The sequence below is a fragment of the Primulina huaijiensis genome, chromosome 6 (genome assembly GCF_012295235.1).
Source record: "Primulina huaijiensis isolate GDHJ02 chromosome 6, ASM1229523v2, whole genome shotgun sequence".
NCBI classification, from domain to species: Eukaryota; Viridiplantae; Streptophyta; class Magnoliopsida; order Lamiales; family Gesneriaceae; genus Primulina; species Primulina huaijiensis.
This window is the reverse complement of record NC_133311.1, coordinates 23,112,747-23,134,321: the sequence shown is the minus strand read 5'-3', so window position 1 is coordinate 23,134,321 and position 21,575 is coordinate 23,112,747. Positions and strand designations below refer to the sequence as shown.

At 37.4% G+C, this 21,575-nt stretch overlaps 5 protein-coding genes and 1 long non-coding RNA gene across 8 annotated transcripts; 4 read left to right on the top strand and 2 right to left on the bottom strand.

Annotated features, from left to right (window-relative positions):
• The first annotated feature begins 141 nt into the window (after positions 1-141).
• LOC140978847 (uncharacterized) lies at positions 142-1,591 on the top strand. Of its 3 annotated transcripts, none has more exons than XM_073444079.1 (2): positions 142-800; positions 855-1,591. In XM_073444079.1, the coding sequence occupies exons 1-2, from the start codon at positions 377-379 to the stop codon at positions 1,526-1,528; spliced, it is 1,098 nt and encodes a 365-aa protein (XP_073300180.1). In that variant the 5' UTR covers positions 142-376; the 3' UTR covers positions 1,529-1,591. The 3 variants fall into 3 exon arrangements, with proteins under 3 accessions (XP_073300180.1, XP_073300181.1, XP_073300179.1); XM_073444080.1 differs by having other exon boundaries at positions 143-800; positions 945-1,591; XM_073444078.1 differs by having other exon boundaries at positions 143-1,591.
• A 3,725-nt stretch (positions 1,592-5,316) lies between these two features.
• On the top strand, positions 5,317-10,434 carry LOC140978504 (uncharacterized). The gene is made up of 8 exons (XM_073443620.1): positions 5,317-5,746; positions 6,653-7,087; positions 7,292-7,663; positions 8,015-8,224; positions 8,636-9,007; positions 9,081-9,324; positions 9,431-9,578; positions 9,761-10,434. The coding sequence occupies exons 1-8, from the start codon at positions 5,674-5,676 to the stop codon at positions 10,136-10,138; spliced, it is 2,232 nt and encodes a 743-aa protein (XP_073299721.1). The 5' UTR covers positions 5,317-5,673; the 3' UTR covers positions 10,139-10,434.
• Positions 10,435-10,872: 438 nt separating this feature from the next.
• LOC140978851 (PLASMODESMATA CALLOSE-BINDING PROTEIN 1-like) lies at positions 10,873-13,015 on the top strand. The gene is made up of 3 exons (XM_073444085.1): positions 10,873-11,243; positions 11,448-11,481; positions 12,713-13,015. The coding sequence occupies exons 1-3, from the start codon at positions 10,934-10,936 to the stop codon at positions 12,963-12,965; spliced, it is 597 nt and encodes a 198-aa protein (XP_073300186.1). The 5' UTR covers positions 10,873-10,933; the 3' UTR covers positions 12,966-13,015.
• A 691-nt stretch (positions 13,016-13,706) lies between these two features.
• LOC140978852 (uncharacterized) lies at positions 13,707-15,186 on the top strand. The gene is made up of 3 exons (XR_012175643.1): positions 13,707-14,502; positions 14,661-14,723; positions 14,832-15,186. It is a non-coding gene; the product is annotated as an uncharacterized lncRNA (long non-coding RNA).
• A 239-nt stretch (positions 15,187-15,425) lies between these two features.
• On the bottom strand, positions 15,426-16,430 carry LOC140978708 (small ubiquitin-related modifier 2-like). Its single transcript, XM_073443914.1, has 3 exons — positions 16,075-16,430; positions 15,649-15,798; positions 15,426-15,586 (listed from the first exon to the last, which is right to left on the bottom strand). The coding sequence occupies exons 1-3, from the start codon at positions 16,150-16,152 to the stop codon at positions 15,500-15,502; spliced, it is 315 nt and encodes a 104-aa protein (XP_073300015.1). The 5' UTR covers positions 16,153-16,430; the 3' UTR covers positions 15,426-15,499.
• Positions 16,431-18,403: 1,973 nt separating this feature from the next.
• On the bottom strand, positions 18,404-21,332 carry LOC140978503 (elongation factor 1-alpha-like). The gene is made up of 3 exons (XM_073443618.1): positions 21,250-21,332; positions 20,005-20,486; positions 18,404-19,579 (listed from the first exon to the last, which is right to left on the bottom strand). The coding sequence occupies exons 2-3, from the start codon at positions 20,464-20,466 to the stop codon at positions 18,692-18,694; spliced, it is 1,350 nt and encodes a 449-aa protein (XP_073299719.1). The 5' UTR covers positions 20,467-20,486; positions 21,250-21,332; the 3' UTR covers positions 18,404-18,691.
• Positions 21,333-21,575: the final 243 nt, after the last annotated feature.

Below are 21,575 nucleotides of genomic sequence, written 5' to 3'. Positions count from 1 at the left end.
CGATTATTTGTGATCATTTAATTTCACTGAAAATGATCAGCTTTTGAAAAATAAATAACGAGAATAAAACTGTGGATAACGATGAGTAGTTAATGCAGGCGACTAATTAATTACGGAAATCAAGAATGGAAGAATTAATAATGCTAAAAGTAATTATAATTGTGCCGATATTCGCGAGTCTGAAAACAGGCGACGGTTGGAAAATATTAAATCTATTGCCCGATCACATAGCAGCATACATTTACTGCATTAAAGTCGGGCAAATGGAGTTGCAGAGGACCTACCATGTGGTTTGATGCATGTATTTTCAGTATAAATACTCCCTTAAATGAATGATCGTGTATTTGTGTGGAGATCAGGTTTCGTTTGGTAACAAATGATGAGTGGGTTTTCTCGTGCATTTGTGGGTTTCTGTTTGCTGGTTTTGGTTTCTGATAGTGTTGTTTTTGGTGATGTCGACGGAGGTTATGATGATGAAAAGTTGTTGCCTATGCCTTTCTTGCCAAAGCCTTTTCTGCCCAGGCCTTTCTTAAGGCCACCATTGTTGCGCAAACCTATTCCTATAGGGGTTGGGGGTGGTCTAGGTGGTGGTGGAGGGTTCGGTGGCGGTGGTGGTCTGGGTGGGGGCAGTGGCCTGGGTGGTGGAATTGGTAATGGAGGGGGACTGGGTGGAGGTGCTGGTCTAGGAGGAGGAGCTGGTGGTGGACTAGGACATGGCGGTGGCCTAGGTGGTGGAATTGGTCATGGAGGGGGACTGGGTGGAGGTGCTGGTCTAGGAGGAGGAGCTGGTGGTGGCCTAGGTGGTGGAATTGGTCATGGAGGGGGACTGGGAGGAGGTGTTGGTCTAGGAGGAGGAGCTGGTGGTGGACTAGGACACGGTGGTGGACTAGGTGGTGGAATTGGTCACGGAGGGGGACTGGGTGGAGGTGCTGGTCTAGGAGGAGGAGCTGGTGGTGGACTAGGACACGGTGGTGGCCTAGGTGGTGGAATTGGTCACGGAGGGGGGCTAGGTGGTGGTGCTGGTCTAGGAGGTGGAGCTGGTGGTGGTCTAGGACATGGCGGCGGTATAGGTGGTGGAATTGGTCATGGCGGGGGGCTAGGTGGTGGTGCTGGTCTAGGAGGTGGATCTGGTGGTGGGATTGGCCATGGTGGCGGATTAGGTGGAGGTGCCGGTGGTGGACTAGGTGGTGGTGGAGGTTTAGGTGGTGGGATTGGTCACGGCGGTGGACTTGGTGGTGGCGCAGGAGGTGGATTAGGTGGAGGTCTCGGTGGCGGTACTGGTGGTGGTGGAGGTGTCGGTGGCGGTGCTGGTGGTGGACTAGGAGGTGGATCCGGTGGCGGTTTGGGTGGAGGGGGTGGACTTGGTGGTGGCGGTGGATTCGGAGGTGGTGCCGGTGGGGGTGGAGGTCTAGGAGGTGGGGGGGGTTTCGGTGGTGGAGGTGGCGGAGGTTTTGGCTTTGGTGGTGGCGGAGGAGTAGGAGGTGGAGGCGGCTTTGGTGGTGGTGGAGGTTTTGGTGGTGGCCATTAAATATTAATTCCGCTGTAACTTGTAATTTAAACATGCAACATTATATATAAGGTTGATTATCATTGAGCATTTGTGTTCGTAATTGAACCTTATTTATTTATTTATTTTAATGCTATCTTATTAGAATTAATTGATCAATTAATATAAAATTTGATATCTCGAAAATTGACAAATCTGGACAGATCCAAATTCATTTTAAAATTGGCTCAGGCTTCATTGTCGATCAAGGGTCTACTATGGAACCCAACAATATAGTAACGTGAGCCTAGAAGTTCGAGCTCATTAATGGGACGGAGTTAGGAAATATGGAGACTATCTGTGTCGATAAATGAGAAACTCCGATAAATATGGGATCGATCAAATCTTTTCGAGATGAGACAAGAGTCGTAGTTAGGAGTTATAGTCGTCGTGGTCACTTAGTCTTACTGAATTTCATTGTATGATGGCTCTTTTCTTAGATAAAGTTTTATCTTAACAAGAATTTAACTCTTCTTGCCTCTATAAATATCAGATATTAGCTTACGATTTTATTCACTGAAATTATCTTGCTCACTTATTAATATTATATCTCACTCTTAATTTTGTTCTCCAAACTAGCTCAAGTACAAGGGCGGTCAAGCCGAAAAACTCTCTGACACCCCTAATCATATTTATGTATGTACCGACCTCATAGCGTCGACCTGATTCACTCAACTGCGAAGATTTGAAGACCCATTCTCTAAAACAAACCCAAAATAAAATATCGGTATCATCAAAATTGAATGTAACTTGAATATATTTGAGCATGATCACAACATGAGTAGGCAAACTCAACTAGGTTAGAAAAGGGTATAGCTCCTATTTCGTATAAAGTATTGAAAACGATCAAAATGATACGCTTTGATTAGCCTTGAGAATCCAAGATATATAGTGCATATTAAAGTTTACAACTATTATTACAATATATATTTCATCCAAATCGTAAGAAATGAAAAAAAATATTAAACCATTTTCCCATGGGCCTAAACTCAATGCCTTCAACCGTAACTCCAAAATTTCCATGGGATTTATTAATCTCAATCAACCACATCTCTCCATCTCCATCTCCATCTCCATCTCCATCTCTAATCTTTGCCATCTTCCCGTTTTCTCGAGATATGTTTTGCTCGTTCCCCATTCGATTGACGGATCTTACTATGGTGTTTGATGATTTCCATTTTCTCAAGCCAAAACACTAAATATGCAGCATAAGTGACGTTTTTCGACGCTTTTATTCTTCCTCGGATGTGGATCTAACCTATAGATCGTAGCTTTGCGAATCAAAAGTTTACGTTTACATCTCACCGGCTATATGAGATGTTTAATTAGTATGTGATCCATATTTTATTGAGTATTTTGTTTATTTTTTCTATCAAATATATACGAAGAGTCAATAAACTCAAATATTTGCTTCGAAAACACCTTCGGGATAGCATAGTAGATAAACAACAACTCTTTACTTGTCTCTATTAACAAATATAAAATACAAAATTTCATGTATAAGCATGCAGAGAATATAATGTGAAATAAATTAAACAATAAATAAACTAAATCTATCAAGAAACAATGATATACATATATAAATTAAAAATTATATGATCACACTCGTAATTTGAATATCAGTACTTCTCCATTTTACCAAACATATTGATAGACTTGTCTCCTTCGTCTTTGTTCAATACACTTTTCGATTATATTATCTTGTTTTATTGGACGTACGATCATATTGTATTTATTATATATCCATTATGCACGGAATGGATTTGCAAAAATGTTTCGTGGATTTGGTTCTGATCATTAATTGCTATGTTTTTGTTTTATTAATTTGATTTGGTGTGATCTTATTTATTGTAGTCAGTCAAATATGTATTCGCAATTAAGGGATTGTGACACTACCGAGCCAAGAAAATTGATATGCTCCAGCTACATTTCTATTAGTTAAAATTTAAATATTTATATTCATGATTGATTCATCAATTTTTATGTGTTGTATATTCACGAATATTTCACTCCCCCTTAAATCCTTTTTTAAAAAACTCTAGTTTGGAAATTATGAATTAATTAATTAATTTTTTTTTTTTTTTCATAAAATGGTCTTAAGCTAAATGCATGGCTTTCGATCTCGGAAAACAGCAAGTCCAATAGGCAAAATTACAATTTTTGTCTTGTATATTTGTTTTTTTTTCGATTTTGATCATCTATGTTATCAAATTTCAGTTTTAGTCTTGTATTTTCTTATTTTGACAATCTTAATTTTTTTTGAATGTTACTATGTTAGATATGACATTACACACGTTATTGTTATTCACATCAGTGTCACGTTGGGAAAATACTAAAATTGCGACAAAACACAAAAATATATGACAAAAAAAAAATTAAATAATGTAATAATCAAACTCGCAAATAGACAAAAATATATGATAAAAATTCAATTTTCACTAAAATCAACATTTCTTACTTTATATGAATGTTTTAAAATCATTAATTAGATGTAGCATAAGTGGCATATTTAAGTTCACAATATAGAACAGTCTAAAAACTATATCAAATTACATCATATGTAACTGTACGGATTGTTCCAAATAAATAAATTTACATACAATATATTAGTTTTAAAGAAGCCAAGATTTTCGACAACAAATACTCTTTTTTTATTTAAATTTACATACTATATCAAATTACATCATCTGTATGTTTGTTTGTCTATTTTTAATTTCAGTGTTAGTTACATGTCTTTCAATTTTGATAATTTTAGTTTTTTTAGTTGATGTGATGTTGAGATCGTGAACATATTGTCCTAAATATTCTTTGTTAGGCGTCACAACCTAGATACATCATAAAAGGACCAAAATTGTAAAAAAAAACCCAAAAAAATAATAGGCAAAAATTAAGAATTTAACAACATACAAAACATACAAATGACAAATAAACAAGACCAAAATGATAAATTTCAATTTTTTAAAATACTTTCAGTTTTATGATTTCATTTTTTAAAAGGAAAATTATAATTTCCCTTTACAATTTTACTTTCTTATGATGTCAATATTGAATCTCAGTCATTTATATTTTAATTTTCTGTAATTTTTTGTTATTTTTAATCGATAATGTTGAATATTTGAGCGACTCAGTCAATCTCAAATCAACACTGTATCACGAAAAAAATTTACAAAAAATAAAAATAACACACATAGATCAAAATCTCACAATGCCAAAATTATATAACCAAAGTAGCAATTTTTGCGTTTAAAATTTTTTATTTCATATTAATTCTCCAACTCAACCCTTTAATATTATATTACTAGTAAAAGATGCACACATATTACATGTATTCGTATTATTTTTAATTTGATCAAATAATAATAAACAATTAACACGAAATTATTTTCAATTTAAAAGAGTTTTTCGATTTAAAAGAAAATTTTGTTTAAATTTGTTTCAATGTAAAATATGGAATGACTTGAGTAGGTTTTTAATAAGATAAAAATATAATTATGAAATTAAATATTTTAATGTCTTACCTAATAATTTTTTTAAAAATCTCACACATAATAATATAATAATATGAATTTGTACAAAACTATATGTGTGCGCTAATTAATATTTTTAAAAAAAAACAGGAGAGTGGTGGATAAAAGAAAGTTACAGGAGATGGGGTTAACGGCTCAGTAACGACTCGCCGTCAAAGCGAGTAGTGATCCGCTGTGCACCGACGCCACATGATATTTTAAAAATCCCCCAAACTCCTTTTCCTGACTCTCAAAGGTTGACGTGACTGACGTCACCTCCTCCCCCGTCAATGGCGCACGTTAGTCTCACATTACGATAATATACTATTGTGGAAAAAGCGGAACCCCACCTTACCCTACACGCCACCCATGAAAAGAAAAATTTCAGCAGAGTACTCTGATAGCTGAGATCTGAAGTGAACGATAGATACAGTAGCATATAATATTTACTAATTTTTCCTGTGTCGAGGGTTTATTTCGGAGCTGAAATATGCCAAGGAATTGTTTGCTTGGAACGAAATTTGGGAGAAATTTGTTGTCGGCAGATTTCGATTCTGGAGGGTGTGGGTGCAGATTTTTCTCGGGAGTGAACTGAAATCTCGCCCTTCTTACTTCTTGATTATGTTTTTTGTAGATCTGGGCGGTTCTTACTTGGTGCTGATGATGCACTTCGTGAAATCGCGGCCCTTTCCCGGTGTGTTTTATGTGACTCCTTCGGATTTTCTTACTTTCATTTTTCAAGAAATTTTCTGTTTAATTTGTTTTGCAACCTTTACAAGCCAATGTAGGAAGAGTCGAGCTGATTGTATGAAGATTTGATAAATAGTCAATATCGATGTCTGCTGATTGCTTGAATTGTAACTGTTTGCTTTAGTTTCTAGGAGCTGACTTAAGAATTATTATTCTGTTCCTTATTTATAGAACCTCTTTTTATGTTAGTTAAGTAACGTTCCCACTTTAGTTTTGCAATAAGGGCATTTTTTGTTGTATTGTACTCCATGAGAGAAAATAGAATACGAAAATTGGAGTTCTACACAAGATTTTTAGTTTCACTCACTTAAATCGGTGCAATTTTTGCATTTTGATTGAATTGATGAGATGTGTTTGGGCAAAGGTCCAAGAAATAGCAGTTTTTACTCTGTTTTTCTTACTTTTGTTGGAGAGGATCATAAAAGGATTTCCACTGGTAGATTGTTATTTCAAAATGGTTCGTGACTAGAATGCACGATGATTTGGTTTGTGCCTAAAGAAGGGCGACCAGGTTTAAATTTTTCATAACAATTTATTTGACAAAATGTCATGTTTGCAAATCCAAATGCAAACATCTCCTCATTATTGTAGGTATAATTTTTGGAGAATAGCAGGCCCCTCTTGGAATTAAGGTTCCTCACACACACACACACACACACACACACACACACACACACACAATATTGAGTGTTGCTGGATGAATTTGGGATGATAAATAAGTTGGGTCGGTGCTAATTTTATACTGTGAGTGGCTTTAGTTAATTGTTAGCTGCTGTTAGATTTTTCCGCCATTTTAGCAGTTGTTCGGCAACCATGTTTCAACGTATTCTGTATGTACTCTGTGTTGCAGGGTTGCTACAAGAGGGCTGTTGGTCTGTCCTTAAATCATTTATTCTCTTTTGTTGTTTAATATCCATAACTGATGCAAATTTAGGATATGATACATTAGAAAGAGAATATTTGTATTCAGCCAGAGTTCTTGTGGAAGCACGAGCTACGCCTGAGCTTCCACTACCTGCCAATCTACCTCTATCCAGGGAACCCCATAAAAAACATCCAAGTCCTTATGTTGCACCTGCTCAATCACCTGGCTATGGTCATTTTGTGATCTCTGCTCCCCATTTTAGTTCTTTGCTGTCCAAACCATCAATGGAAAAGAGTGGATCAGTGCCTGCCAGCACTAGCCTTCCTGCGCCTCACCTGTCAGAGATTGCACCAACTGAAGCTGAACCTTATACTATACCCACCGGTTTATCTCAGCCTCCACTTTCTCCGAGCATAGCTAGTAAGATCGGCCTTCTTTTTTCCATTTTCTTGTGGAACGATTTATATTGAATTTATTTATTGCCAGTCAACGACAGCTATTTTTTATTGCTTGGGAGACCAAGAAGGATTGTCCTGAATACCTAGCAATACTCTGTAATCAACAGCACTCATCCTCACTTTTGAATTCAATATTTCATTGTGGGCCTTTTTTCCCTTTTGGCAGATTGTTGTGGACCAGACACAGTACTAAAACGGGAGAGCCGGGGATGCCACTGTGTTTACCCATTAAAGCTTGATATTCTATTATTGAATGTCTCTTCCAACCCCAATTGGAATCTTTTTCTAAATCAGTTTGCTTCGCAACTTGGTTTGTTGGTTTCACAGATTGACCTTATTAACTTTTATATGGTCAGCGCATCTGGACTTAATATATCGATGGATATCACTCCACAAACTGGCATCAGTTTTTCTGCCAGTGAAGTTACTAAAATAAACTCTTCACTGTTGATGCACAGGGTCCATTTAGATCCTGCTTTAGTCGGCGATTATCAGCTTCTCAACATAACCTGGTTCAAACCCATGGCATCTTTTCAAGGTAAACTTCATGTTTGTTGTTATTGTGCTAATATCAACCCTTGCTTGCTTGTTCACGGTAAGTTTTAAATTTTTGACAGTTTATGGTTTTCCACTGATTGTGGATTGGTGCATGCAAATGACATAAGGGAAAAAAAAGCGATTGACTGTCCAAATTGAAAATATTGATATTTTCTTTGCATCTATTGTCATAAGGGGCAATATAACGCCGAATGGTGGTAAACTTCTATTCTTAGTGGTATTCAAACTTTGCTGATGGCTTGACCAGGAATAAAGCATTTGGTAGACTGTTTATGACATTTGGTAGACCAAGAGTTTGCTGATGGAAGTAACCATTTTGTTTTCAATACAGCTCCACTATCTGCTGTATCTCCAGTCCTAACACCACCTAAGCTTCCTTCAGCTCCTGGAGCAGTCAATACAAACAGAGAAAAACCTCCAAGTTTAGTTATTGTCATTGGAATTGGAGCTCTAATCCTGATTATAGCTGTCATTTCTATGGTTATAGTTTGTTTGTGTGTATCTCAGAAAGAGAAAAACGTGGAACCTTCTAAAGAAACAGGTTTGTGAAGTGTTTATTTTTCTGTATTACAGCATTGAAATTCGTACCTGGTTGATCCGTTTTAGATTAGTTTTCCATCATATTTGTTATGTTTCCTTCTTGAAGGTAGGATTTTTATGTCATTAGTCTTCGACCCAAATACCCGATATTTCTTTGGTTTAATTATTTTGAAAGCCAGAAAAATTTCTCCTTTTTCTTCCTTTTCTCCTCTGGTCTTGCTCCTATTCTTTTATTCAGTTATAAAATATACATTTCCAGAGCACTATGAAGGCCTTTGCTTTTTTGTTTTCATCACTAAACCTACCCTTAACTTATCTAAAGGACTCGTAGTCATCCTTGCCTACTGCCTTTTAATACTGGACTTCAATTATCTTTTTGGGGATCTCACCTGCTATTTTCATGGTGTGATAGTAAAACGAAGGACTCTAGAAACAATTCCGGCTGGGGGATCTCTTCGCCATCCAACAAGTGCTCGGATTCTCGCATATGAAGAACTAAAAGAGGCCACAAATAACTTTGCTTCTGCTAGTATCCTTGGGGAGGGTGGCTTTGGGAAGGTTTTCAAGGGTGCCTTAAGTGATGGCACACCTGTAGCCATAAAGAAGCTCAGTAGTGGTGGACAACAAGGGGATAAAGAGTTCTTAGTTGAGGTTGATATCCTTAGTAGACTGCATCACCGTAACTTGGTGAAACTTGTTGGCTACTACAGTAATCGTGACTCCTCTCAAAACCTACTTTGTTACGAGCTAGTTCCAAATGGAAGTCTTGAGGGATGGCTTCATGGTAATTTTTCATGATGATAGACATTATTCAAAATTTCAAGATGATGCATTTCAGCTGAAGCTTTATGTTACAGGACCCTTGGGATTAAACTGCCCACTTGATTGGGACACTAGAATGAAAATTGCTCTTGATGCTGCTAGGGGGCTTGCTTACTTGCATGAGGACTCTCAACCTTGCGTAATTCATAGAGATTTTAAGGCGTCAAATATATTACTTGAGAACAACTTCCATGCTAAAGTTTCTGATTTTGGTCTCGCAAAACAGGCTCCCGAGGGTCGGGCTAACTACCTTTCCACCCGTGTAATGGGAACTTTTGGGTTGGTCTTTTTCTTAACCATGTCTCCCCACTTTTTTTTTGTCTTCTCCAAAGTCGAGGTTTATTTTATTTAATTCAACACTTCGACGATTCCAAATCTTTTACAGTTATGTCGCACCTGAGTATGCCATGACTGGTCACCTTTTGGTAAAGAGTGATGTTTACAGTTACGGAGTGGTTCTTCTTGAACTGTTGACTGGAAGAAAACCTGTAGATATGTCACAACCCACAGGCCAAGAGAACCTTGTGACATTGGTTAGTCGTTTTATAAGATCCATCTGCATTATTTATTATTTCGTCATGCGAAGTCAGTTCTTTCTCTATGTGGGTTATGTTCTTCAAGTTAAATTGCCGATTGACTGAAAGTGCATTGATTTGGTTTTTTTGAAAAAGCTTGATCAACTCCAATAAAACAATTCATGCTATATTGTTTACAGGCAAGGCCAATACTGAGAGATAAGGATCGACTGGAAGAACTTGCTGATCCAAAACTGGATAGTAAGTACCCAAAGGAGGATTTTATTCGGGTTTGCACCATTGCAGCTGCTTGTGTAGCCCCTGAGGCCAACCAACGTCCAACTATGGGAGAAGTGGTACAATCCCTCAAAATGGTGCAACATATTACCGAATATCAGGATTCCGCCACAGTAAATACCAATAACGTACCTAATCTTAGGCAGTCATCTACGACCTTCGAATCTGATGGTGCATCGTCAATGTTTTCATCTGGTCATTACTCAGGTTTAAGTGTCTTGGATAACGAAAATATATCTAGAACTGCTGTGTTTTCTGAAGATCTTCAGGAGGGTCGATGAGTATTTTTTATTGGATGGTGTGTCGAGGCTTGAGGCATTCTAACGATTTAGTGAAACTATCCGAGTGATGATTGTATTGAGATGGATTGCACGCATCCTTCCTTCACGATTCAAGAAAGGATGCCAGTAGTTTCGGTAAGTTTTGGTATTGGTTTCATTCTTCCTTTTGTAGTGAATCGTTCGGTTTGTCCCCGAGTTTTAGGTCTTCGTGTTGAGATGTTACTTTGTAAATATGTTTGGTTGGCAAACATTTTAATTTTGGGATCCCTTATTTTATACAGTCGATTATACTATTATGTTTTGTTTGTTTTTTATTTATAAGAAAATGGGTTTCTCATATTTATGGAATTAAATAATATTTGGAATACGAAATTAAAATTAACAATTCATTTTATATTTCTATATTAATAATGCTTGATTAATTCTTTGGATCGTTCGGCTGTTTGTCAGGAACACGTCTTTCTGGTGATTCAAGGCAGCAGGGACTTGTATTTCGAATATAATGTAGTTAAATTCACTTCAAAGGCAAATTAATATTAACAATTTTATCTTGTCTAAAATATGTAAAAGAATGTCGTTTAATAATTTTGTAAAACGTTTGATGATAACTCTAAACCATTAATATTAAAATTTTAAATATATATTAAAATAATAACAGACAAAGCAAAAGCATCGTCAAAACAATAAAAGAGAGCAAAAAGAACTATTCCCGATTCTCTCTTTATACATAACTCTCCACTCCATTTCACTTCCTTTTTCCTCTCTCAAACTTTAACTTGCATTTGCCAACCAGGCATGGCGGTGGCTGTGTTTAAAGTGGTGGCGCTGTTGGTGTTAGCGTTCAGCGCCGCCGAACACTCCGCGGCAGCTACATGGTGTGTAGCGAGGAGTGACGCCAGTGACCAGGCTTTGCAAACAGCACTTGATTATGCATGTGGAGGTGGTGCTGATTGTGCTCCACTCCAATCTTCTGGGCTTTGTTATCTACCGAACACGGTGCAAGCTCATGCCTCGTATGCCTTCAACAGTTATTATCAGCGAAAAGGGAGCGCCCCTGGTTCTTGTTCTTTTGCTGGCACTGCCTCCATAGCTCAAACCGACCCAAGTTCGTCTCTTTTGCCATACAGATTATTTTGGTTTTGGGCAATTCTGAAATTTATTTAGTTTTTATAAGGTGGAGCGACCTGTTTCCATGCACAACGAGTATGTAGAGAAAAATTTCTGTTTTTTATTTAAAAAAAAAATAGGATTGCGATTGGGTTTTATCCAACGTATTCTTTTGTTCTAATTCTTGGTTTTTTGTGGTTAGGTTATGGATCTTGTGTTTATCCATCATCTCCAAGGTGTGTATTTTCCCTTGTTTTGTTTCCTTTTTGGTTTCTGAACCTCTTGTTGCTTTATAGAAAGTTGCTCGTTTGCTTTCTTTTTCTTTTTGTTTTTTTTTTGTTTTTTTTTTTTTTTTTTTTTTTTTTTGTATTGCCTACGGTGCCCAGTTAATTGTGGAGATTTTTGAAGCCTCATAATTTCCTGTTGGTCAAAATATGTAGAATTTGGAAGAATGTATCTTCTGGGGCGAACAAACGAGACACGTGGATAGAAAATTTAATGGAAAAAGTCGAAGCAAGACGTCACTATTTTTTCTTAAAACCTTATTGCCGCGACCTTGGCGTTCTAGGAATAATTTCCAGTACCCATTTCTCTCTATCTATTGGTGGGGAGGTATATGAAGGAACGAATTATTGGATTGAGGAATAGCTGGGGAGAGCCCGGGCCCCCTTGCGAGCCTTCGGCGATTGAGAATACCCTTAATAACTCTGAAGGAAGGAACTAATAACACCCTAAAGGGGATCTTATGGCTTAATCTCAGATTGCGCGGAATATGATACAATAACTTCAACTTCTTAAATAGAAGCACTACGAATTTTAAAGTCCCACGAAACTCAGAGTATGTGATGTAGAATTTCTCAAGTTTAACTCATAATTTGAAATTCAGTCGAGGATTCTCTAAACAAATTTATATTCAAGATTTTATCTCGAGGTGATGACAGCTTTGAGCACTAGGACTGCTTGAAAGGAAGCTTTAGAGCTCGCGCAATCAGGCTCCTCGACTTTTGCCTCACACTGAGTAGTTTGAATGTTTTTCCGATGGAAAAACCGTTCAGTTCCATTATTTTAGGCTAACTTGTTTTTCCATTTTAGCATCCGGTACTCATGCAAATACATTTATATAATGTATTTTCCTGCCTCCGACTTTTTTTCCGAGGCCACGCAATTGTTGTCTTGTTAAGTAGGATTTAACTTCGGCATCTTCCACTGGTTAATTAGTACTTGCTCTCATGATTCCATGTTGTTCTGTCGTAGAAATTTTTACAACTATGTTGGACATGGCTTTTGTTGATCATATTGCATAAATAATGTTCTTACGTTAGGATAACTGGTCAATAGTGTTGCTCTTCAAGGCTACTTATATTTCATGAAGAGAACTAGTGATGCAGAAACTCCTATTTGTATGAGTATAATTTCTGAAAAATTTACCTTATCGTGGTTTAGTTAATCTTTTTCGCATATTTTCAGCACTGCGGGAGGGATTATTGCACCAGGAGGCACAGCCATACCAGGCTCAACTCCTAATACGTTTCAACCACGGTCACCACCCGGAACAACACAACCTCTATACGGAAGTGGAGGGGGATTCACACCGGGCATAGGAACAGTACCCCCCGATTCCCCCAAAGCTAATAGTTCGCCTAACTCTTTGTTTAGGACACTCTTGTCTCCAGTGACTTTCTTGTTAAGTATTGCACTTGTCCTTCAAAACTACTCGTAGGCTGTAGATGCATAATTTTTAAACTTGTTTAGCACGGTTTTTGGTAGCTAGATGAAGCCTTCTTTTTTTGTCGGTTTTTTTAGGCCCGTCTGATTCTTGATTTAGTAGTTCTTTTCCCATTAATGGGAAGCTAGATGAAGGCTGACAATATAGAAACTGGATCTCGAGGAATCATGGACCTGTACAAATTATTTGGATGGAAGAGGAAAAATGTAGGAATTTTTTTATATTCATGAATGTCCGAGGCAACAAAACTACTGCAAGTGCTGATTGTTTCTGTGTGCCTTGTAAAGCTACATAATTTCCACGTTTGTTTAAGGACCACCCCACTTGTTGCACGGAGGCGTAAAACAAAGGTGATTACAAAAAACCTCCACTCCATATAATTGAAAAAAAAAATTTTGAGCTAGAAGAGAAGAAAATGTGAAATCAAATAAGCCAAATTATGCCTGTTAATTTCTTGTGCGATTACAGAAAGCGTTGAATTAAGAAATGCGATTCTATGTGCGAAGAAAAGTGATTTTCAATTTGTTATTGTTTTAACCATTCCTTCCCACATCCTTTGGGGCTTTTAAAATAAAAAATGATATAAATTACAAAAAATGAAATAAAATACCAACAAAGAAAATTAATCGATTTATTTTCTGTGTGTGAATCAAAGCTTATCGATATTTTGCAAAGTCCCCCGGCTTCTTATTTAACATTTTCAAGGGGTCGGGACTGGAAAACCCGGCTCCTCGTTACTAAATTTTTTAATATTTAATTAAAAAAAGAAGAAAACCATTATTTCGCCATTTAAGGGGGAAAAAGAAATCTAGTGGTGTTACCAAAAAAAATCGATTTGGTATGTTTTCTGGGCTCAATAAAGCTAAAGGCTTCTTCTGCTTATTGTAGGAGAGGAGGGACGGGGGGGAGTAGAAGGTTGAAGTGATGAATGTTTTTAGATTAGCTGGAGACATGACCCATTTGGCCAGTGTCCTTGTTTTGGGCATTTTCCTTGTACCTTGAAGCTGTTGCTATTCTTCCTCAGCTAGTCATGCTACAGAGAACAAGAAACTTCGACAACTTGACTGGACAATATGTTGTTCTATTGGGGTAACTTAAAGCTCTACATTGCCACTTATGACAACTATAGATCGACGTTCATCTGTAGTTTTGTATGGATTGGGTTTTTGATGATGGTAAATTGATTCTTGGTTTGAGTCACCTAATCAAGTTAGACTCAACTGGCTGGTTGGTGATGGTGAGGGGAGTCTCTAACCTCTACCTAGATACTTGCAACAATTGTACAATTTTTGAGAAAAATCCAAGTTTCACCCCTCTTGGAAGTTGAATCTTTTGATTCCTCCCCTTTAGAAATGATTCTCTCCCGTCCAAATTTATTCCCTGATTAATGATTTATCAGAAGTCGTTGATTTCTATAATCAAAGCGAGCAATTTATGTCTTGTTGTTTATATTGCAGAGCCTACCGAGGATTGTACATTTTGAACTGGATTTATCGCTACTTCACCGAACCACACTATACTCACTGGATAAGTATGCCTCTCTCACTCTCTTACACAGTACACAACTGAGCTTGCACACACACAAAAATTTACATAGAGTTTCTGCACAATAATGATTTGATTTTGTTATGAAGTAAATAGTTGTGCATAAACATTGATGCCAAGTTTGGTTGTTTCCTGCTCCAACAGCTTGAATCTCAGGACTTGTTCAGACACTACTATATGCTGTTTCTTCTACTATTATTTCCAAAGGTATTCTTTTTTTTTGAAAAAAAATAAATAAAAACTCCATGCTGTTGTAGGCTTGTGGCATATATTTATCTCACAGGTGTGATTGTTTTTCATATTTTAACGTTTCAGCTGGAAAAACAACGTAAAGCTCCAACTACCTGCTTGAGCTAGAGGGTCACATGGTATTCCTTCCAAGTACTGGTAACTTTGATTTATTATCGCTCGTCTCTTGATTCTGACGAGAAACAGAGCATTTTTACGCCTGTTAGGAGATAAGTTCCCCTCATATCTTATCATATGTGGCCTCTAATGTTCACTTTTGTTCTGATTATAATTTTACTGCTGTAAAGAGATTTTAGCTCAAATAGTCAAATCTTTAGAATAGGGAAGGGTTGTGAACATATTAACAAAATTTACTGAAATTTTATTGTTCATTAGATATAATGCAAGTATTATTTCATGGTGATATTTGAATTAAAAAGACCACCTCATCTGAAGTAATTTGTTGGGATGGAGTTCAATTCATTTGTGGAAATTCAATCTTGTTTGCAATTGCATAAGATTTGAAGTCTTTTAACTACCATTTTTAATTGATGTTTATTCATAAAAAAATAGTGAATTTTATAAGTTATTACATCGATTTCGTCTTATACAATAGTGAATTTTATAAGTTATTTTTTCATTTAAAAAAAAACCATTCGATCAAAACAAGCAGAGCCTTATATTCATACGGATCATACGAAAAATTAAAGGGAATTTAAGTTTTGAAGAGTCGAACGAAAACAACTTAGTACTAATTAATTTTGTTTAATTGGTTCTTCTCTTTTCCCACCTCCATGCTGATGAGTCATTACATCGATTTCGTCTTCGTCGTGCATGTCAAGCTGTAAATTCTCATTACATTAAAATTAAGGTTCATCAAAAAATTGAAAAAAATTGAATTTACCTCAGCTGGGGTTTGGTTAGCAACGAGTCTCTTGCCATTGTACAGGAACCTCACATCTTTATGCTCCAAACTATTTTCTTTACAATAAGTAATCAATAGTTTTTGTAATTTGCTGTCCGCATTAAATTTGTAATACACTTCAGTTCCATCCTAAACGTTTCCAAAACTAAATCAATCTTTTTTTAAAAAAATAAATAATCATACGTACATGATTGGAACTAAATATGAACTAAAAAATAAAGACTTTCTACAGATGGATTATACGCGATATGTTTTCAAACATGTGGATGCATAAAAGATTGATAACAGTGAGCAAAGAACAAACAAAGGCCAAAGATACAATGTGAACACGCGAAATGTATGTATGTAAGTATGTATGTGCGTGATTGTGTGTGTATACATGAAACAGAGAAAATATGAATGCACCTGAGCCTTGAAACAAAGCTTAACCCGACGGTCGTGTGGCGTTTCCAGAGGCAGCTTCCCATTCTCATTTGCATCCATTTCTTGTCTGAAGGATTTGTGATGTGTGTGAAAAATGAGAGAAGAAAATATAGACGGATTGAGATTTGTTCATTTATTTGATTTGGTGTGTTTGGATTGCACCATTAAACGGACTGAGAAATTTTGACGTAAAAGTGGATTTTTTGCCTTTTAAAGAAGAAATGCCAGGATTTTGACAATACTCGTGGTTGTATTAACTGTGGTTACAAATATCGGTTTCTACTATCCTTCAAGCAAATCCAATGGATTGTATCGTTTCTTTAAAAAGTTTCTTACTTTTTCACATTTTCTCACTGATTTACAAATTGGATATGTAAAATGTAAGATATCATGTATGGAAAATTCAACTCTGGCTACATCCAACTAACCACGTGTATTTTATACGTGAAGTATATGAATTTTGTACTCATCTTGGTATGATAGAAAGCTATGGATAATAATTACGAAAACTGGTAAAAAGGTTTGGCCAAAAGACCTGTGCATTCAATTGGGATTGCATGTATGAATACATACATACATAATCTAATTACAATTTATACATATTTCACGATTTCGTCGATCAATCAATATGTAAAGAATTTTTAAATTTGAGGTTTCATTATGGTAAGATTGATGAAGCATGGTGAATAGCATTGACCTGCACCGCCGTATCACAATAACTAATTACATATCTCTGAATTCTCGATTAGAACAACGAAAATAACATATCGGGTGGTTTTATTTGTTCCGACCAAATCTCCGAAAATCATTGGGGGAATAAATGCCGAACAAAATGCCATTTACTTAATTCATGAAAATCTGTCTCGCGGTAAAATGAAAACTAAAGCAACTGTTATCAAGAATTAAGAACATAACAAAGTAGACTCCCGAATTCTCCCATTGCTCCTGTTTGGGTCAGGTTTATTGATTTGCCCTTGCATCTTTATGCTAAACAGAGCTTGTTTCCTATTGCTAAGATTTTAGGTAATCCAGTTAAGATTGATGAGATTACCGCTGATGGGACTAGAGGTTCTTTTGCTAGAGTCTTAGTTGAGGTCGATGTTCTTCAGGCTCGTCCGGAGCGTATTTGGGTGGGTTGGGGTGATCATAGTCAGGTTGTGGAGGTGATCTATGAGCAAGTTCCCCATTATTGTTCTCATTGCCAGTTATTGGGCCATTCAATTGATTTTTGCTCCCGTAATGGCAAGTCTTCTCGCCCGCGCCGTACCCGACCTCATGGTAAGGGTGTTGTTTCTGATTCCCCACCTCAGGATCCTAGTGAGCAGCCTCAGGGGGTTAATTCTGATCAGCCACCGTCCAGTGTTACTGATTTTACAGGGCATGTTTCTAAGCGTCCACGGCGTCGGCCTGTTATGAGGAAAGATCCGAATAGGCCTATTTCTACGAAGAATTATTATGAGGTCCTGCAGGATTTACCTAATGATTCTGGTCCTGGTGAGTCTTCGGGTGTTGTGAAAACCCGTCCCTTAAAGGTCAAGTCTCTTTTGAGTAAGCTCACGACGGAGCAGAATGCTAGAGGAGGGTATCTATCTCCAGTAGTTGTGGCTCCGGTTATCTCATCTCAGGCCACAGATATGGTTGATGTGGTGTCTCCTGTTGTTGCAGTTGTTTCTGAACCTGTGGTTGTTCCGGTTCCGGTGGTTGAGCCTGCTCCTGCTGTTCAGGATTATGTGGTTGATACTCCTGCTTCTCTTATGATGACTTCATTTGCGGTGGGTTCAGGGAGTGTGGGATGTGAGGAGGGTGATGTGTCTTCTTCTACCACTGCCTGTTTATCTTTACCGCTTCCCGGCCGTACGCGATCTCAGCAGCGGCGGTATTACAGACAGAAGGCGGCTTAGGCGGGTTTGCCCTATGGGCGACCTCCTGATCCAGGATGATATTGTTTTTCGTCTTTTGGGCGATTTGTGGTGGGCGTTCACTGCAGAGTTCTCCTTGCCCACCATTTTGTTTTATTTTGTTCGATGTATTCCGGGGCACCCGCTGGTTTGTTTGCTTTTTGTTCTATTTTTTTTCGTTTTACCCTGTTGTAGTATGTCTTTATTTATGCTTTGATGTTATGATTGTATAGCCTTTTTGCATAGGTCTTGGCCTTGTCCCTCTCCCATTAGGTGTTATTTGTTCAGCTCTTTTGTTGTATATACTGGTATGGTTCCGCCTTATCCCCCACTTCCGGCGATGTTTTTACTATAAAAAAAAAAACAAAAAAAAAACATAACAAAGTAGACACAATTAAAAACGAAATAGAAAATAGAAAAATACTCGAGCATATTACAGAAAATATCAAGATGCAAATTTGTTCAATGTAGTACAAACTTATTTATAACAAAGGTAGAACACATTGTCAAAAGTACGGTAACGAGAAGAGACGCCACCGGCGATCCAGCACCCAATTCTGAGAGCCACAACAGCACGGTGAAGCAAAAACACACTTAAAAAAAGAACAAGAAACCATAACTACGAATAAGACACAACACGTTTCTTTCGCCGAAATAGTAAAGTTTTGACAGATAGGAAGAGCAAAGCTTGCATTCACAAGTCACTTGGCACCCTTCTTGGCTGCTGCCTTCGTCACCTTAGCACCAGTAGGGTCTTTCTTTTCCACACTCTTGATTACTCCAACAGCGACAGTCTGACGCATGTCCCTAACTGCAAAACGTCCCAAGGGTGGGTACTCGGAGAAGGTTTCCACAACCATGGGTTTTGTGGGAATCATCTTGACATAGCCAGAATCACCATTCTTCAAGAATTTAGGCTCTTTCTCGATCTCTTTGCCTGATCGACGGTCAATCTTCGTCACAAGCTCCGCAAATTTGACAGCGATGTGAGAAGTGTGGCAATCAAGAACAGGGGCATATCCGTTGCCGATCTGTCCAGGGTGGTTCATGATAATGACTTGGGATGTGAAATTCGCAGCTTCCTTAGCAGGATCATCTTTTGAGTTAGATGCAACAAAACCACGCTTGAGATCTTTCACAGCGACATTCTTAACGTTGAAACCAACATTGTCACCGGGAAGCGCTTCAGGGAGGGCCTCGTGGTGCATTTCAACAGACTTGACCTCAGTTGTCAGCCCTGTTGGACCAAAGGTAACAACCATACCAGGTTTGATTATACCAGTTTCAACTCTTCCCACAGGGACAGTCCCAATACCCCCAATCTTGTACACGTCTTGCAGAGGAAGACGGAGAGCTTTGTCTGAGGGCCTCTTCGGCTCTTGGATCAAGTCGAGAGCTTCCAAGAGGGTGGGTCCTTTGTACCAGTCAAGATTGCTCGACCTCTCGATCATATTGTCGCCCTCAAAACCAGAGATCGGAACAAAAGGAATCTTTTCAGGGTTGTACCCAACCTTCTTCAAGTAGGAAGAGACTTCCTTGACAATTTCATCATACCTTGCCTTGGAGTACTTGGGAGTGGTAGCGTCCATCTAAAATACAAAAAGATTGTCACAAGTTAGCACGGATAAGAGATAAGCATCAATCTAGAATACACAAAAGCATGCTCCTCAAACAAAGAGCACGGTTACCAGAATATAATTGATGTAATTTAGAACAGAGCTCTTATCAAATTAGCCAACAAATCTTCAAGTGTGCCCACTTAAATAGAATACAAACATTACAGGAAAATCAATCTCAATCGTGCAATGCTCAAAAATCCCACAGAAAAGTGTAAAGTCAAAAAACTTTACCAACATTATGAAGTAGGATAATGAATAAAACATTCAACAGCCATGTTTACTCGATAGCTGATCTAAACTTCAAAAAATAAAAACAACTGATCTCAATATTAATCAGGAACTCATTAAAATAAATACCACAAGCATAAAAATATATAAATGACAAAGATGTATACCTTGTTACAGCAGCAGATCATTTGCCGAACTCCAAGTGTGAAAGCCAGAAGTGCATGCTCACGAGTTTGACCATCCTTAGAAATACCTGCCTCAAAACCACCAGTGGTTGAATCGATGATGAGCACAGCACAATCGGCCTGAGAAGTTCCAGTAATCATGTTCTTAATAAAGTCACGGTGACCAGGAGCATCAATGACAGTGCAGTAGTATTTGGTAGTCTCGAACTTCCACAGAGCAATGTCGATGGTGATACCACGCTCACGCTCAGCCTTGAGCTTGTCAAGCACCCATGCATACTTGAAGGATCTTTTGTTCATCTCAGCAGCTTCCTTCTCAAACCTCTCAATCACCCGCTTGTCGATACCCCCAAGCTTGTAGATGAGATGACCAGTGGTAGTTGACTTCCCAGAGTCGACATGGCCAATCACCACAATGCTGATGTGAATCTTCTCCTTACCCATATTGGCTACTTAGAGTTAAGCTGCAGCAACGTAAATCACATTGAATGAGAAATATTCATTCAACCTAAAATAAAATGACAACAGGGATTATATAACTGGATAATTTCAAGGATGGAAATTTGTAAAAAATTCATCAAAAAAATTACTGGAATATTTAAATCAGTCACATGGATTAAAAATTTATTTTGTAGCGATCTCCAAAAATAAAATACATAATTCAAGGATTCGATACCAAAACAAGAAAAAACAAAACAAAACAAAACAAAACAAAACAAAACCAAACCAAACCAAACCAAACCAAACCAGCCTGTGTTTTCTAAGATTTAAAATGATCAAGAACCTCACAAGATAAAATTCTCAATTTACAATCAATCCCGACACAACTTCTAAAAATCTGAATTATCCAGAAATATTGAAAATTTAAACGGATCCAAACAAACGTTCACTAAATTGGATTATTTGAAGAAATTGAAAGACCTTCCTATATCAGTACAAATAAAAGAACTTCCTCGAATTGAAAGTAACAAGCGGAAATTTGAAACAGCTTAGAACAGCAGACACGGAAAAAAAATTATTAAACTTGCAAATCCTCAATTCCAAACCAGTCTGATCACAAAACATTTACAAATTAACAATTCTTGAATTCAAGAACACGTAAATTAACAGCAAAACACCAAAAACAATCCAAAAAACAGTAATTCTCATCAATAAAAGGCATAGAAGCAAGATCTAGTCTAGTCTATAAAAAACTATCACATATTTCAGGAAGTAAAATAATATTACCGGTCGAGAAGAATGCACTGGAGTTTTTAGGATGCAGAGTGTCCACAAAATGGGATATTTATACTGCAGAGGGTAAGCAAAGCTGGGGCACGTGGCCATACATTATTCACTGATTAGACGTATTTACCCTTCAGGTTGACCAGGGAATGACTGTTTAGTCCTTCGCTAACTTAGGGCCCAAGTAGAATTTTTTTTATGTAATAAGTATGAGTAGTTACATGATACGATCTCACGAATTTTTATCTGTGAAACGGGTTGATTATATTGATATTCATAATAAAAAGTAATATTATTATTATAAAAAGTAATATTTTTTTATGGATGAT